Source organism: Leptosomus discolor, chromosome Z, assembly GCF_034619465.1.
Source record: "Leptosomus discolor isolate bLepDis1 chromosome Z, bLepDis1.hap2, whole genome shotgun sequence".
In the NCBI taxonomy this organism is placed as follows: domain Eukaryota; kingdom Metazoa; phylum Chordata; class Aves; order Leptosomiformes; family Leptosomidae; genus Leptosomus; species Leptosomus discolor.
This window is the reverse complement of record NC_141419.1, coordinates 7006952-7023950: the sequence shown is the minus strand read 5'-3', so window position 1 is coordinate 7023950 and position 16999 is coordinate 7006952. Positions and strand designations below refer to the sequence as shown.

At 62.9% G+C, this 16999-nt stretch overlaps 2 protein-coding genes across 4 annotated transcripts; one reads left to right on the top strand and one right to left on the bottom strand.

Moving 5' to 3' along the window:
- Positions 1–3587: 3587 nt before the first annotated feature.
- On the bottom strand, positions 3588–9705 carry LOC104342189 (uncharacterized). Its single transcript, XM_086480018.1, has 17 exons — positions 9428–9705; positions 8996–9160; positions 7827–8642; positions 7309–7510; positions 7080–7240; positions 6758–6917; positions 6453–6623; positions 6285–6376; positions 6036–6193; positions 5852–5955; positions 5535–5759; positions 5316–5401; positions 5039–5175; positions 4759–4848; positions 4334–4542; positions 3995–4201; positions 3588–3875 (listed from the first exon to the last, which is right to left on the bottom strand). The coding sequence occupies exons 1-17, from the start codon at positions 9703–9705 to the stop codon at positions 3588–3590; spliced, it is 3549 nt and encodes a 1182-aa protein (XP_086336144.1).
- Positions 9706–10194: 489 nt separating this feature from the next.
- On the top strand, positions 10195–16555 carry TRAPPC3 (trafficking protein particle complex subunit 3). Of its 3 annotated transcripts, XM_086479172.1 has the most exons (6): positions 10195–10253; positions 12076–12123; positions 13264–13361; positions 13586–13685; positions 13941–14123; positions 14806–16555. In XM_086479172.1, the coding sequence occupies exons 1-6, from the start codon at positions 10212–10214 to the stop codon at positions 14923–14925; spliced, it is 591 nt and encodes a 196-aa protein (XP_086335298.1). In that variant the 5' UTR covers positions 10195–10211; the 3' UTR covers positions 14926–16555. The 3 variants fall into 3 exon arrangements, with proteins under 3 accessions (XP_086335298.1, XP_086335299.1, XP_086335301.1); XM_086479173.1 differs by lacking the exon at positions 12076–12123; XM_086479175.1 differs by lacking the exons at positions 12076–12123; positions 13264–13361; positions 13586–13685.
- The last annotated feature ends 444 nt before the right edge of the window (positions 16556–16999 follow it).

The following is a 16999-nucleotide window of genomic DNA, read 5'->3' as shown; positions in this document are numbered from 1 at the left end:
GGCAGGGAATGCTCTGCCCGGGCTCGCCTCGCCCTTGCCCCAAACCCGCTCCCCGCAAGGCTCCCCACACTCGGGGTCTCGGCCGCCCTCCCGCAGCCGGGGCTGGGACCCCACGCCCGTCACCCCGGCCTCAGGCCTGCCCTGCTGCCTGCCCCCGCAGCGCCCAGCATCCTGCAGCTTTTGCTGGGGCGCTCGACTATCTCCAGCCCCTCCTTCTCCCACATTTTGGGGCTTGCACCCGCCCTTTCACTCCCCACATTTTACGACGCTGCAGTCACCTGCGAAGCGCTGGCCCTGCAGCAGACACCCCCTGCCCCCCCTGCCCTCGCTGTGACCGGAGCCAGAGCCAGCACCGCAATGCACAGCCAGCGCCACCAGCATCAGCTGTCTGATTTCCAGGCACCCCAAAAACCATCGATTTCCCAACCCTGAGCCCCATCTCAGCTGCTCGTGAGGCCTTGCAGCTGCTTCCCCCACCACCCACCTGCCACACGTGAGCCTTAGTCACCGCCAGCAGCCGCCCCCCACTCCCGGGGCCACGGGCTTTGCTCCCACACATCCCACGCTGCCTCGATAGCAGGCAGATAAGAAGAGGCCTCCCCCAGGAGCACAGGCCTCGGCTCAGCCCCGCACAGGGGTGAAACTCCTCTTGGCCTTATAAGAAGCAGAGGTGGGCCAGGAGCGCAGCCCCCATCCCTGCGCCATGCAGCACCCCACGGGGCGGCCGGAGAACAGACACCCTGGGCATGGGCACCTGCCCGCTGCAGCAGCACGTCCAAGGGCAGGAGACATGCAGGCAGCAGCAGCAGCCAGGGGGGGAAATACCACTTAGGGCTATGCAGGGGCAGCAGGAGCCACAAAGCACCCATCTTTTGGGTTCGTGGGGATGTGTTGATGAACAGGCTCGGGTTTCTGCAGGCAGTGCCCATCAGAGGTGCCTGCTTTGGGGATGATGTCACCGCGGGGCCAGGAGATCCCCTGCCACCCCATCCTCTCTCACCTACCAGGCAAACAGGTTTCCCGAAATCCCAGCCCTCTGCTCCGGAAGCATGTTCTTCTGACTCAGGGGACGGGGAGCGGGCAGGAGGGCTCCCCAGCAGACGGGGCGGCCCCGCTCTGTGCTGCTGCAGGGGTGGCTGTACGCCCCAAACCGCCCCGAACACCCCAGAGCCCCGAGCTGCAGCCAAGCTGCCGCCTTCCCGCGGCCCCTGGCCCTGCCACCCGCCTGCTGCTCACCCGGCTCAGCCAGACCAAGTCCTCCCCGAAACACCCGGCAGCCTCACACGCCGGCTGACTCCCTGCCGGGGAATGCTGCATGGCCGAGCCACGGCTCCAGGAGCTGCACAGCTCCGGCGGGGATGGCGGGGGACAGGAGCGCACATGGCACAAGAGCGTGTCCCAGTGAACCCAATAACACAGGGGACACCCCAAGACAGGGAAGGGGAACAGCCTTGCTGGCACACCTGCGTGGCCAAGCCTCCAAGGGGGCTGCAGCCCCACAGCGCCTAGTTTCCATGGCACACGAGAGATCCAGCAGAGCGGGGTGGGGGCCACCCTGCAACCTGCTCTGACGAGTGCTTGGCAGGTGGCTTCCAAAGCCCCTCTGTCTGGTGGGTCCTGGTGGGGTGGGCAGGGGGCCCAACACAGCATCGCTCGGAGCGGATGAGCATCCTGGGGCTCCCAGGACAGCCTGGCACCGGGTCTGGCTGTGCCCAGGGTCCTTCTCCCCATCACAGGGCCAGCCTGGAGCAGGGGGCACAGTGAGGAAGGGGCAACCTTCCAAGGTTGCGATGCAGAGGGCTCCTGGCTGCCATGCCAGCCCAAGTCGATGGGCTTATACAACAAGCAGAGCATTGATCGATCGCTCCGCTGCAGGCAGAGCCCCACTGCATCAGGGTTCCTGGGAACAGCCGCCCTCCCCGTACTGATGGAAAATCCGATGAGCTCATGACAAGCGTGCCACCCGGCCCCAGCAGCTGCACGCCCCAGAGCTCCCCACACTCGGGCCAGCCTGGGGAGGGGGCTGCACCCAGCAGGCTGGGGCCCGGCCACAGCTCGAGCCCCCACAGCATGCCCAGCACCTCGCCCTGATGCTGCCTGCGGGGAGCCAGCGGGGCGCCGAGCACCCCAAAATCAAAGCACAATTACAGCTGCGGCTCAGCCACTGCCCTGCCAGCGTGAGGTGACGCTGCGGGAGGCTGGGTGCACACAGAGATGGGGACGGCAAACAAACCCCGCTGGCATCTCTGGGCAAAGTATTGTGTGGGACACCCCATCCCACCCCCTCCCTGCACCTCCCTCCTCTGGCCCCAGGACTTTGCCCCCACCCCAGGCTGCTCCCACCCTGCTACTCCACGTGGGGCTGTTTCGGGGCCCATGCAGGGCAGTGGTACAGTAGCCACGAGGGCTGATCTGAACCCCTGCTCCCAAAATGCTCCAGCTCACCCCTACTAGCTACGGGGCACTGACCCTGCAGGAACCTGAGGGCAAGGGTCTGCCCCTGCATCCTGCCCCGGGGCAGACGGGTGTGGTACCAGCCCGTCGCCGGCAATGCGCCGGGGCAGCCACCAGACCCCGAGCATCTTGCCACGGGGCTGGCACCACAGCCAGCCACGAAGCCCCGCTGCTGCAGGACAGTCCCCTGCAGGTGCAGGTGACAAATGGGCCAGCGATGGGCTGAGCCCTGCCCTGCCCTGCCGCAGCCCTCACCCGCTCTGTAATTATCCCATGCCGCACCTCTAATTAGTGCCCTGATGTCATGGTGTTGGGCCTGGGCAGCCCCATGCGCTCCCCGCCTGCCCCACCTTGGCCGCCAGCCCGGGCACTGAAGGAGATCCCAGCTCTCCGACACCATCCCAAGGAGCTCCTGCCTGTCTCCGGCTCCCCATGCGCCCCACCAGCCTTGCTGCTGGACCCCTGTCCCACCCCTGCCCTGCAGCACTCGAGCTGCTGTAGGGCTGGATCTGGCCCTCTGGCCATCGCAGGGTTTGGCCGCTCCCACTGCTGCATCTCTGCCCCTGCCACGCTGCCAGCATCCTGCCCGCTCCTCGCCGTGCTGGCCCTGCTGCTGGCTGCATGGCTGCTGGCACCCTCCTGGGGACAGATCCTGCCTGAGCAGGAGAGGGGCCAGCTCCTGCCCTCCCGAGTCCCCCAGGCTGGGGATGAAGGCAGCGCTGCCAGTCCCCCACCCCCTCGGCACGGGAATGCACCGGATCGGCCCCGGCAGCTATAAATAGAGCAGGAGGCGCAGGCGTGAACTGGCCGGGGCACACGTGGGTCTGGGCAGCCGCTGCCCCTTGGCTGCCGTGAGGCACAGGCAGGGTGTAGGGCTGCAGTGGCACCCCAGGGTGGGACAGGGACGAGAAGGAGGTTGAAAGACCCAGGCAGGGCGGGGGCACTGCCGTTCTGCTGCGGGGAGGCACCCAGCCCTGTGCTGGGGGGACAGGAGGGGTCACAGCCGCTGTGGAGCAGCACCCGGCACTTTATTGCGAGCGAGACAACCGCTCTCCCCATGGCACATGGGATGCCACACGCCCCTTCTCTCCGCCAGCACCCCGGGATGCCCAGCCCCGCAGCCGCCCCCACCTCTAGCACCCACGCAGGGGCCGGGCTGCGCCTGTGACGGTGAACTGTGCGCTCAGCACCTCTGAGGGTGCCTGTGTCTGCTGGCCTGGCTGCTGCCCACCGGCAAAGAGCGTGAAGGTGCCAGGCTCGAGGCGCCAGTCCTGTGCCCAGACGGCACGCTGCTCGGCTGCCACCTCGAAGAGCAGCTTTGTCTCCCGGCCAGCCGGCATGGCCACGCGGCGGAAAGCCACCAGCTGCCAGCGGGGCACCGGCACGGATGACTTCTCCCACCGCAGGTACAGCTGCACCACCTGCCCAGAGGGACAGGAGTCAGCACCAGCAGGAGCCCCCACCTGCCCCCATGGCAGGGGGGACCCCAGCCACATCTGTACCCCCTACGGCCACGTCAGTGTGGAGCGGCTGTGCTCACCTCCTCACCATCCCGCTGTCCCGCGTTCTCCAGCACCACAGACACAGAGAGGTTGGCACAGACGGGCAGCACCGGGGGGCTCAGCACCAGGTCCCGGTAGTGGAAGGTGGTGTAGGACAGCCCATACCCAAAGGGGTAGAGCGGGGCCTCCTGCCCGTAGTACCGGTACGTCCGCCCCTCCATGGTGTAGTTCTCCATCGGTGGCACCTGCGGGACAGAGGGCTGGTCGAGTGGGGCAGGGCTGGGCGGGCAGGCAAAGCATCAGCCCTGCACCCTGCGGCTGCCCTGGCCACCAAGGCAGGCAAGGGCTACGGGTGCCGCCGGCTGCCCCAGCCTTACCTGATGCATGCCTGCAGGCCATGTGGCTGGCAGCCTGCCGGCCGGGTTAGCCCCTGCCTCACCCAGCAGGACCCTGGCGATGGCGAGGCCGGTGGCCTGGGCAGGGAAGAAGCACGCCAGGATGGCCCCCACACCCTCGTGCGCTTGTGCCCAGCTCACGTCCAGGGGCCCCGCGTTGAACAGCAGCAGGATGACGGGGCGCCTGGCGGCTGCAGGGAGATGGCTGTCACCAAGAGCCCCGCACCGGGGCTGCTTGGATGGCTACCGGGTGCCCCGTGGATGGGGAACACCTGGGGATGATTGTGGTCCCCCTCCCTGTGCACCAGCCCATCGCTCTGGGCTGGCCCTGACTCCCAGGAACCCAACCAGTCCCCAGGTGCCGGTGCGCTGCCCTGGCCGGGAGCTGAGCCCCACAGAGCCCCTACCCGCCTGCACGGCATCCTGCAGCAGCTCCAGCTGGTGGCCCGGCAGGGACAGGTCCCTCCGGTCCTTCGCCTCTGTCTCCACATCCGTCCCTGCGTGGGAACAGCCAGGGGACAGCCCATTACACCCCGCCTGGGGCACCACGGACGGACAAGGCAGAGGGGCACTGGCTGCTTCTGGGGGCCGATGGGGATGCGTTCACTCGCCTGGAGCTGCCCTGGTTCTGGGGCGCTCCCCCTCCCCAGGCTGTGGCCACCCAGTGCCCTCCCTGCTCCCACCTACCTGTCCCCAGGCAGACCACCACCACGTCGGCCGCCCTCACCGCACCCACCACCTCTGCCTGTGAGTACTGCTGGCACTGCGGCTCGTGGCAGCCCGCCGCAAAGCTGACGTTGACCGGCAGCGTCTCCAGCCCCCTCCTGCACCAAGGAAGAGCAGTAGGCACGGCGGGACATGCCTCTCCTTGCCCCAGCCCTCAGCAAAGGCTCGAGCAGCTCGAGCAGCATCCCCGGGCAATGCCCAGGACCAGGGGATGTACGGTGGCACCGCGCTATCTCACCGGGGAGTGTAGATGTACCGCGGCTCCGGCACCGGTGCATAGTCCCCAAACAGCACCCGGGGGTTGTCGGCGAAGGGACCCACCACCTGCGGAGCGCAGAGGGGTGAGGGTGGGCACCAGCAGCCCTGTGGCCCACAGCCTGCGGTTCTCCAAAGGAGGGGACACTGCGTGCACGGGATATGGAGGCAGCAGCCCCCCGTCACCAGGCGTGCTGCCCACCGCAAGGCGCTTGCCGGGCAGGTCCAGGGCCTGGAGGGGCAGCGTCCCCTGCGTGTTCTTCAGCAGCACGAAGCTCTTGACAGCAGCTTCCAGCGAGAGGTTGCGGTGCTCAGGACTCTGCACGGTGCTCATGTCCAGGGCGCTGTAGGGGTTCATGGCCGGGGGGTCGAACTCCCCCAGCCGCATCCGCGTGTAGAAGAGGGGCCGGACCCGGTCACGTAGCATCTGCAAAGACCCCGACACCAAAACCTCAGCTGTGCTTGGTGGGGGTAGTCCTGGCTCCCTGCCCGTGCCCCTGGCCCTGCTCCCCTGCTCACCTGCAGCGTGATGTTGCCCATGGCCAGAGCCTGGGGGATGTGCATGAAGACGTTGTTCCTCACGCCGTAGGAGAGCTCCAGGTTGCAGCCAGCGTTCATCGACACTGCCATGCCGGTGAGAAGGGAAACCGCCTGACACTGCTGCGTGATGCCCGGGGACCCCACACCCGTCCCGTGAGCTCACCGACCGCCGTCTCCAGGAAGGTGCGCGTGTAGTGGTGCCCCAGCATGATGAGCTCCAGCGCCCCCTCATCGCTCACCACATAGCCCTTGAACCCCCACTCGTCACGCAGGATGTCTGTCAGCAGCTTCTTGTTGGCGCAGGCAGGAACGCCGTTTATCCTGTCGGAGAGGGAATGGGGCAGCCCGGCCGGCCGGGCACTGGCCACCCCACAGGCAGCCCAGCCACACAGCCCCCCACTGCGCTCGGTACCTGTTGTAGCTGCACATGAAGCTGTAGGAGCCAGCGCGCACGCATGCCTGGAACTGGGGCAGGAAGGTGGTGTGCCAGTCCCGCTCCAGCACCTGCAAGCGCCGCAGCAGAGAGGGGTCAGCACCCAGGGGGCCGCTGGCCATCCTGCAGCCCCCCTGCCCCACTCACCTTGGCGTCGAAGCTGAGCCTGGAGACGGGGATGTTCTCAGGGCCCCCGTGCACGCTGAAGTGCTTGCAGCCAGCACTGGCCTTGATGTAGCGGGGGTGCTGGCCCTGCAGCCCCTCCACGAAGCTGCGGGCCAGCTCTCCGCTCAGGAACGGGTCCTCCCCGTAGGTTTCCTGGCCAAGGGGATGTGGGTCACCGCCAGGACTCCCAGCCCCACACCCAGCACACCAGGCAGCTGCTGCCACCCTCCATCTCATCCCACGTGGCTTGGTGCCAGCCTGGGATTCACCACCCCCCATGCTGTCACCTGGTTCCGGCCCCACAGCGGGTGCCTCATGATGTTCAGGACAGGGCTGAAGCAGCTGAGCCCCGTGTGGTCACCGTAGCGGCCGGTGGCAGCGAAGTCGTTGTGCTTGGCTCTCACCTCGGTGGCGGTGGCGTTGGCCACCCGGTAGATGAGCTCAGGGCTGCGGGGAGAGCACGGGGGTGTTGGGGGGCGTGGGCGAGGCGGGACCTGACCTGCGAGGCCACCTCCCGAGTGGATCCCGGGTGCCCCATCCCGTGGGGGCCATCCCACGGGGCTCCATCCCCAGTGCTCCCCCAGGGCACCCCATCCCCGATGCGGGTACCTGAAGGTGGCGGCGAGCCCCAGCGCCTGGGGGAAAGCCGTGGCCCAGCCGGGCGCCTCCGCGTCGCCCCGCAGACACTCCGTGTTCCAGTTGTAGGGCGCGATGCCCAACCGCGGGATGGGGGGCGCGGGGCCGTTCCCCATCGCTCCCCCCCTCGCTACCTGTGGGCCAGCGGCGCTGAGCTGGGGGGTCCCGGGGCTGCCCCCGCCGCCTCCCGCCGCGCCCTCACCTGCAGCACCAGCTCGGCGGGGCTCAGCCGGCCCAGCAGGTCGTCGAGGCGGCGATGCCAGGGCAGCGCCGGGTCCTGGAACGGGAAGGGCTGCGCCCGCCCCGGCCCGGTGCCCAGCGCCGCGCACAGCAGCAGCAGCGGCAGCACGGCGGCGGCCCGGAGTCCCACCAGCCCCGGCACGGCCGTTCCCGGAGCCGCCGAGCTCCGTCGGGAGGGAGGGGGAGCGGCTGGGCGCTGCATGGCACGGCTGGGTTCTCGGGATCAACGCGTCCCGTCGCGGCGCGCTGAGGCCACGGGCGATGGGCGCAGCGGGGCGGAGCGGGGCGCGCTGCACCTCGGTCCTGCCCCCGCCGGACGGGGCGGAGCGGGGCGGGACGGGGGATCCCGGGACGGGGACAGGGGGTCCCGGGGCGAAGGGTGCCGGGGCTGAGGTCCCGAGGCGCTCCCAGGCCCCCCGGTCCCCGCTGCCCTGGGAGGGCATCCGAAAACGGCGGCGCCGAGCTCCAGCTGCCTCCCACCGAACCGGACCCGGCCCGGGGGCCCGTGCATCGGGGGTCTGTGTTTGGGGGGCAGCAAGTCCCGGCCGGTGGCACCGGAGCACCATGCAGCGTGCAGCCAGGCCCTGGCTCCCGTCCCCTGGCTCCGCCACGGTGGCAGGTCGCGGTGTTTCGGTTCCCACCGCCTCCGAGCACCTGCCGGCACGGGCATGTCTGCGAGCGGGAACCGGCAGAGCCACCCGGTGCAGCCAAACCGGCTCCCGGGGACACCGGGCCATCCGTGGCTCCGGTGCTGGCAGGGCTGGCAGGGCACGGCCCCTGCTTGGGGCTGGGAGGGAGAAGTTGCCCCACCGCTGCTCCTGTCCCAGACCTGGGGCAACGAGGGGAAGGGCCTTCATTAGCACGCTGTGCTTTAACGAGAGCCATGGAATGTGATGCCAGCGCAGGTCCCAGGTGTGGTCCCCAGTGCCCGGCCGGCTCAGCACAGTGGGACACTGCCCGTGACCCACATGGTGATGGGGGACACAGTACCTCCAGCAGGCACCCACGCACAGGAGCAGCCACAGTGGCCCCAGCCACACTCTTGGTGGCCCGAGGCTGAGGCTGCGCTGCCCCAGTCCCACAAATGCAGCTTGAGGACACAGCACGGGGCTGGGTGGTAGCTCCGGTGTGAGCATGCTGGCAGGGGCCGGTGGGGCTGCGGCCAGAGCTGGCACATGTCCCAGGGCCTGTCCAGGTGACTCCCCAGCCAGCGAGGGCCGGTGCTGCATGACCTGGAGCAGCACGTGCAGCTCCAGCAGCCCCCCGGGTACACGGCGGTGTTTGCTCTGCGGCTTTCTTACACGGTTGTTGCCACAAGACAAACGGCACGGTGACGGCTGGGGTTTGGCTTGGCACCGGGCAGCCCAGGCATGTGGAGACCTGCGTCTCCATGTGGGTGAGTTTGGTGGCTGCCTGGCTCAAGGGGCTCGTGCTGGCCTCTCTGGCACCACGTCCTGCTGCTGCCAGGGGTGGAGGTGACATTGGCAGTTCAGCCACACCAAGAGCTGGTATCGGGCCTGGAGGCTCACAGCCCGCCAGCAGCCGAGCAAGCACAGGCTGCACCGTCCCAGGGATGTAGCCATGTAAGGCAATGCCAGCAGGTCAGCTGCAGCCGGCGAGAGCCCAGCCGGCCCCCACGCTGCCAGCACTGCTGCTCGGCGGTGACAGGGAGCAGTCGGTCACCCAGCTGCTGGATTCCTGAGCAGCCGGCGGGGGGGGGTCCTGCTAACGTCTCCCTCTGCTTCTGTCGCCCCGCCCCGGCTGGAGCCACCCTTGGGTGCGGGGCAGCAATCAGGACCCGCTCAGTGACATGTCTAGAACAGAGACACACACGAATAAGCGCGTAACGGCCAGGCAGCATCTCCTCGGGAGCAGAGGCCAGTGCTTGGGTGGCCTCTCTGGCTGGGGAGGGTCAGGGTGGATCAGTCGTTCCGGTAAATATTTACTGCCATTGCAAGGAGCCCCAGGCTGGGCCGATTTCTGCAACACCCCCGTGCTCTGCCGCATTCCCCCATGGCTGGGTTTGCTTCTCACGATGTGAGGTGTGGAAACCCTGTGCCGAGCAGCTCCCGTTCCCACACCGAGCTGCAGCCCGAGGCTCCGAGCTGGCCCTGCCCGGCCAGCCCGGGGGGACGCTGGTTGCCCTTGCCCCAGGAACCGGGTTCTGCCGAGACACCAGGGCCGGCGGCGGGGCAGGGAAGGGGCTGGTGCGGGACCAAAGCGAGAGAAGGACCCGCAGGCCCAGGCGCACCGGGGAAGGGAACCTTGCGTTGACTGCGTGGAGTCCAGCAACAGCCCTCGCTGCCATCACTGCGCACCCGCGGGCCCTGCTGGAGGCCGGGCAGCCACAGGCCGCCATCCCGCCTTCACCGGTCGCAGCACCGCAGTCACGGCCCCCTCGCGGGCCGGGCAGGGGTCACCCTGTCTCGGCAGGTACCCAGGGAAGCTGAGGACCGGGTGAAACGCTCAGAGCGGCCATGGGGCCGCGGGAGACACCGGCGCGGCGGGCGGAAGCGCCCCCTGGCGGCGCGCACCCTCGCCCCGCCCACCCCAGCGCCTGCCGGGAGCGGCGGTCAGGTGACCCTCCCCGCCCGCCGGGATTTGTAGGCGTCTCTCCGTCACGTGATGCAGAGGCGCGCCGGGAAGCGTAGCTCCCGCCACCCCCGCCTGTCATGGGCAGGCACGCATGCGCACAGCGCGGCCGCGTTGCACTCTGGGTCTTGTAGTCCAGCGGCGCTGGTGCCGTGGGGCCGGCGGCGCAGTGCGGACTGCGAGTCCCGTCGTGCCCTGCGGCGCGGCGCGGTGCGGTGCGGGAGGCGGCCGGGCCGAGCCGGGCCGGGCCGGGGACGCAGCGGGCCGGGCAGGATGTCGCGCCAGGCCGGCCGCGGCACCGAGAACAAGAAAATGGTAACGGCGGAGCCGCGGCGCCTGAGGGGCCGGGCGGGCCCCCGTGGGTCCCTGCGCCGCCCCGCCGGCGGGGGCAGTCCTGGCGGGCCCGGGGGTGGGTCGGCCGCGGGGCTCCCCGCCGGCGGCCGTCAGGGCGCGGGCCCGGGGCGGGGGGTGCCGGAGGAGGCGGAGGCACGGCCCGGCCCGGCTGTCAGGTCGAGGCCGGCGGCAGGGCCCGGCTCTGTCCGCCCGCCGCTGGGCCGCGCTGCCCGCCTCGGTTCGCGGGGCGGCGGGACCTGCCCTCCGCCAGCGCCGCCCGCCCCTCTGCCGGCCGTCCGCTGCGGGCGGCTGCAGGGCGGGCACCGGCTGTCCCCCTTCCTCCGCCGTTCCCGCCCGCCCCGGAGCCCGCCGGCGGGTCGGAGCGGAGGGCGCTGGGCCACCCGCACGGCGGGAGCCGAGGAGCTCGCCACGGCCTTGAACGGGCTCGGCCTAAAGCGTCCGGTACCCGCGGCGGTTCCTAACGGGAGGTCCCGTCACCTGCACTGCAGGGCAGGGCGTGCCCGGTGCCGCGGCGCCGGACAGCCGGCGTCGGGATCAGAGAGCAGAAGGGAACGGGACGCTTGGGCTTACGGGAATTCACCGTCAAAACGCAAACGCTTTTGTCGCGTCTCGCTTTTCTCCTCTCTAACCCGATTCTGTGTTACCAGTCCAGCTGAACTGGGAGATGGAGAGTAAAACTACACAGAGCTGAGGTCTGATTCTGGGCCAAAACAGATCGAATTAATTAATTTTTGATGCAATGCCAGTATTTGAAAGCAAGTAATAAAAATATGGTTTTTCTCCCTCTTTGGCCATGTTGAGGAGGTGGTTCAGGCTCAGCAGAGGCCAGGCAGCCCCTGCCCCCTCTGCACCACGAGGGATTCTTTTGTAGGGATTCAGCTCCTTAAATACAATTATTTTTACTTGAGGAATTGGCATTACCTCGTTAAGATTCTGACATTTTTGTAGCTACTGAACGGTTATGTAGTGGTGTGACTACGCACTGGTCTGCTCTGTGAAAAAATGTAAAGAATGGAAAAAGTATTAGACACCTTAATGCCATTAGATGGACTGAAAATGAAGAGTTTACGTACAAATAGGAGTTTAGAGTTTGCCTTGTTGTGACACTTCAGAGTTACCCGAATAGCAGCGTCGCAGGCGTAACTGGTACCAGCACTGGGTTTGCACACTTTGGGGCTGGTGACAGTGGCAGCTCCTTGGCTTTACACAGTAAATGACAACATCTTGGACTGGTAACAGCTGGATTCCCTCCATCGGTTCACCCCCTACTCTCTCCAGCTGCCAAGCCCCATCTTTACTAAAATTACTGAAATACTTAAAAATAGCGTAACCTTTTTTGCATGTTAAATTCTCTGCCAAATGTCTGACTCTGCCAGTTGAGCTGAAGGAGACTTCCGCCTTGTCGTGATAACAACTTGCACAGCCTTTGTCTTTGCAAGATGAAAGCAGAATTGTAAGTAAAAAACCCAAAGAATGCGTCAATTCTTTAGATCTAAAATTGGGCAGAAGGGCCAAGGAACCTGACTGCTGCTTTTCACCTGCTTAAAGCCTTGTGGTAGGTAGTTGCTGTTGACCTGGTGAATGACAATGGCAAGGTGGAATTCCCTGTGTCCTCTTAACAAACCCGATTTCTCTTTGTTGAATGTTTGGGAGTGGTTCCTCCTCGTGTGTGTCTTGGCTTTGTGTAAACTTGGCCAGAATGAAGTGCGGTCAGTGTTGTCACTTAACTCTGATGTTGTCTCTTTTCCCTTCCTTTCTGCCTGCTGCTGCTTTCATTCTGTAGTATTGGTATTTGCCATTCATTTCACCTTCTGCATCTATGCATCTCATGGTAGGTGATAGGCTTTTAATCTGAGATTAGACTCTGTAATGTTTCTGAATGCTAAAACTGAGAGCAGATATAAGTTATGGTGGGTTATTTGTTCCTGAAAACACTCCCTTCAGGTTCTGTGAAAAGCTAAAGTCTATTGTAGCTTTTTGTGTTCCAGCAGCCTTCAGTGACCGTGTTAATAATCACTGGTCTGGCTTAACGGCTCCCAGGAAAATGCACTTTGACGTAGTTGCTTCAGGTTGAGGATCAGTGACGGTGGTGGCTGGGAGAGGAGACCTCTCCCCTTGGTGTTTTCTGCAAGTCAAAGCTGTGCAAAGAAAGCCCAAGTAACTTTGGTCCTGCCAGGCCCAGCAGGCAGACGTGCACAGCACAGACCTGCTGAGCTGACCTGACATCGTCCGTGCTGTTCCTCTGCTGGGTCTGAGGAGCTGATTTTAATGTATGAAGCAAATTGTGTGCCTCAGTAACTTTCTAGGGACCGGATGAGTCTTGCTTTATCTCGGTAGCAGAGCGTAATAAATCTGTGAATGGACGAGCATTTTGTGTCCTGTTGAAAGGACCAGAAACAGAGCCCCGGGAGGGAGCCCTGGCCATTTGCAGCGTGGTTGTGAAACGCAGGTAACGGGTGGCAGTCTGAGCCAGTGTGCACCTCTAGGTCAGTGGCTGGAATAAATTCAGGTCCCTGAATTAGCCATCCCCACTCAGGAGATGGGTGGTAGCGCACCAAATGCCCTGGAGGTGTCTTTCCACTTACCTGGGGATGCGCTCGTTAAAGCAGAGAGGTGCTAATTGCAGCTGAGGAGAGTTGCTAAGAATGGCTGCAGAGTGGGAGCAGCCTCCTGGCTTGCCTCTTCGGGCAGGTTCAGCACATGTTAGTGGGAAGCGCTGTCCGTGTGGGGAGGGAGAGAAAGAAAGCGCTCAGTCGTTCCTCGTCAAGAGGATTTCTCTTTCCAAGGAGACCGAAGCTGCCTTGCCAAAATACGAACGGGGATCTCTCCTTATTAAGCAGCAAATCCCTTCGAGACAGCAGGTTTCTGTTCCGCTGCCCGGGCCAGCGGAAGCAGCGCTGGACACAGAGGCAGCAGCGCCCAGTCGGTTTTCTCTTTTGGCTCGTGTTAAATCCCTTTTGCCTCTGTTTAGAACTCGGAGCTGTTCACGCTGACGTACGGCGCTCTGGTCACCCAGCTGTGCAAGGACTACGAGAACGACGAGGACGTCAACAAGCAGCTTGACAAAATGTAAGTGGGTCTGCTGCAGCGGAGCCCTGTCGGAGCTCGGGCTCACGGAGCCGCGTCTTCGTGGGCTGCTCTGTGAATAAAAGCGCGGCAGACTGAATTTTATTTAGTACTGGCTCTTCTCAGATTTAACTTCTTTCCCCCCGCCGTCTCTTGTAAACGTTGGCTGTCTCTCCGAAGCGACGCTCTCCCCGCTCTGCAGCTCTTGCTCTTTGGTACGTTCGCAGGGGTTACAACATAGGCGTTCGGCTGATAGAAGACTTTCTGGCCCGGTCCAACGTCGGAAGATGCCATGATTTCCGTGAAACCGCGGACGTTATTGCAAAGGTAATGGTCAAAGCCCCGCTTTGTCAGGTTTTGCACGTGAGGGTAGAGTGTTTGCTGTTCACGGGACTGTTGTGAGAGTTTGACTGAGATTTTGGGGAGGAAAAAGAGAGAATTAGTTCCCTGACTGCTGCTGACTGGTGGGAACTGGGAGAAAGGAGCGGTGTTTTCAAAACCCTTTAGTAATTTTACAAGGGTCAGAGCTGTGCTGATGCTTCATGGGACACCTTCTGGTTCATATTCTGTTTGATGTAACAGATAGCATTTAAAATGTACCTGGGCATCACTCCAAGCATCACCAACTGGAGTCCTGGAGGCGACGAGTTCTCCCTGATCTTGGAAAATAACCCCTTGGTGGACTTTGTTGAGCTCCCTGACAACCACTCATCTCTCATCTATTCCAACTTGTTGTGTGGAGTCCTGCGAGGTGCCCTGGAAATGGTGAGCCACCGTCTCTCTGCCAGTGAGATAGATATCTGAACAGCCAAGGTATCAGCAGATACTTTTGTGTCTAGTCTGTGTCCATGACTTCTGTGTTTCCTTTGGACTTGAGATTCGTTCCCAGGAGGAGGGCAGAGCTACAGGAGCGCTTGGCTGCTGTTGTGTGTGGCAGCTGTGAGTCCTAGAGGTGCTGCTCAAGCTCTTCTGTCTTACGACCCAAGAACAAGCATTGGTGGTATCTCCTTGAATTTTTACAAAGCTTTGTAACCGCTGTGAGCCCCAGTTGGGAACTGGCTGGAACAAGAGAGCAGCTGTTTCTCAAATTTAAGAGTCTGTTCTCAGGCTCGATTATCTTGCTTAGCCGAAATGTTTGAGGGATGTTCATGGAGCAGCAGGACGCGCAGCCCTGAGCGATGGGGTTGATTGGGCTCTGATCTCTGCAGGGTGTCCCGCTAGCGCTGTAGGAGCCCTTTTGCAGAGGTCAGGTGCCCGCTGCCCACCGTGTAGGCCATGGTGTACGAGGAGGATGTGGTCCTGAACGTAACGAGTGCTTCCCTAGAGCTCTGCCTCGCAGGTCGTGCCCTCACAGTCCTTAAGCTGGTGCTTTGCTGTCAGACGGTTCTCGAGAAGCTGCTGTTACAAGGAAGGTAACAGCTCTTCTTTCTCCTCTCCTGCCACCTAGGTTCAGATGGCCGTAGATGTGAAATTTGTCCAGGACACGCTGAAGGGTGACAGCGTCACAGAAATAAGAATGAAGTTCATCAGGAGGATTGAAGACAATCTTCCAGCTGGTGAAGAGTGAATCACAACCCAGTCTCCCTTTGGGACTGGAGGGGACCAGCTGGTTTTGGCCATTCGCTTTCGTCACGGGTCTGTAGGGATTAGCGCTTTCGTCGCAGGTCTGTAGGGATCTAGTGCCCCTGTGCATTCAGACTGACTCACTGACTGTGTAAGATTTTGTTATATTCTTCGACTGTTCCTTCCATCTTCTGTAGAAGACGATTGTCTGGTGGTTGTTTATTTCACAGGTTCATTCTGAAGCTTTTTCATAAGGTGATGTCTCTTTCGTATTCCCCTGGGAACTCTTTCTACGCCCACTTTCTAATTGTGACACGTGGCTGTGCAAGAACTGCTGCTCAAACTCTGCGAGAGCTCCAGTCTGTTCAAATTTCAGTCTGTGTTTTATTACCAGAATTGGAGCCCAGGCTATGAGAGCCCACTGAGTACTGCTCAATGCTGTCTTTAAAAAGAGGTGTTTCAAATTCTTCCGGAGATAAACGCGTGGTGTTTCTGTAGAGCAAACTGCCTTCCTGCGTTTGGTGCTGACGTTCCTAGAACAACGCGAGCTCGATGCACCGGGGTGATTTGGGAGAGCCGCCGAGTGCCGGCACCAGCTTGGGGAGGCTCCTTTTCTCAGAGAGCAGTGGCCTGACACAGCACCCGCAGGAGGTCCGTGTGCCCCGGGCCTTTCTGCAGTTGCTCTTCCCCAGCAGTCTCCTGACTCCCCTCTCGGAAGTGGGGGGACCATTGCGTTACAGGGGAGCAGCAGTGGATTATTTGAAATGGAGGGAAGGAAAGAGCAGCTGAAATGCCATCGGTGTTCTACAGTGGGTACAGCCCAGGGGCCGCGCAGCAAGTCCAGGGAATGAAAGACCAAACTCAGCCGAACGACGGGGAGGCATTAAATGCCTTTCAGCGAGTCGAGTGTCCTGTTACGGCGTGTAAACACGGCGCAGTGTGGAGGTGGCGCTGGGGTATATTCTCACAGATGTTTAGGCTACAACAGAATTTCCCATGTTACTTAAATTGGCAAGCTTCGGCAGTCTGTAGCACCTGCTGGTCTGTAAAATAAATACACGGTGCAGTGTTATATCGCAAACAGCACGATACTGGAAAGTCGGCTTCCTCTGCCGGCCCGTTCAGCCAGAAAACGCGGTCAGACGTTCAGTTCTCAGATCACTTTACGTAGCATGAAGGCACAGATCCACAGAGGAGCCTCAAGTCGATAGTTCTTGCTCGCTTCCAGAGGAGCTGGCGGCTCAAGTACCTTTGTAGGTTTGTGCCTGAGTGTAAGGTGAGAGAGAGAAAGCTGCCGCCCGTGCTGCTGGTTGTGTGGGTTCTCTGGGTGGGTGTTGGGTCGTCTGAATGTGGGGTGGCTCACCCCGTCCCTTTTTTTGCCCAAATGAGTCCCTTTGGTGGAGGGATTTGGATGCCCCGTGTGATGTGTGTCCTGTGAAGGGACAGCAAGCCGCTGTTAAAGCAGTCGGAGACGTGTGGAGGAGCGACGGTGGCCGGTGGGCTGTGGAGGCAGAGGTGCCCCATGGTCGTGTTGCAGAGGTGAAGACGACCCGTCCTTTCTCACCGTTGACCATTGTAAGTCATTTTAAGGCTGCATTTTAAAAACAACTGCATTAAAAGCATCCTGGTGTCAACTCCTTGGTTTCCTCTTGCTTTTTTTTTTTTTCCTTTTGTGGTGGCGCGGGTGCTGGTGTGGAGCAGCGGCTGAGCGGGGCTGGCAGGGTGACGGCAGCGCCGCACCAAGAATGTCTGGCTGCTGGCGCGTGTGAAAGCTGCTGCCTGAAGGGAACCTTCCCGATATTCAGCGCACGGAGGGACTGGGGCTGGGGGTGGGACTCGGGGGGCTGATGGGCAGCGCTGGGAACGCAGACAGTCAATGTTTGCTTGTTTGAGGACTGGCCTTTTTCTGCCCCGTGAACGCTCGTGCGTGGCGTGTACATTAGCAGGGCCTCGCTACCGCCAGCCCAAGGCAGTCTCCGCTGCAGAGAGCACTGAGACATGCTGTTTGGGGTGATCCATAGCAGCAAAAAAGTCACCACGGGAGGCATCTGTGCCCCCCTGGCGCGGGGGCTGCTCTG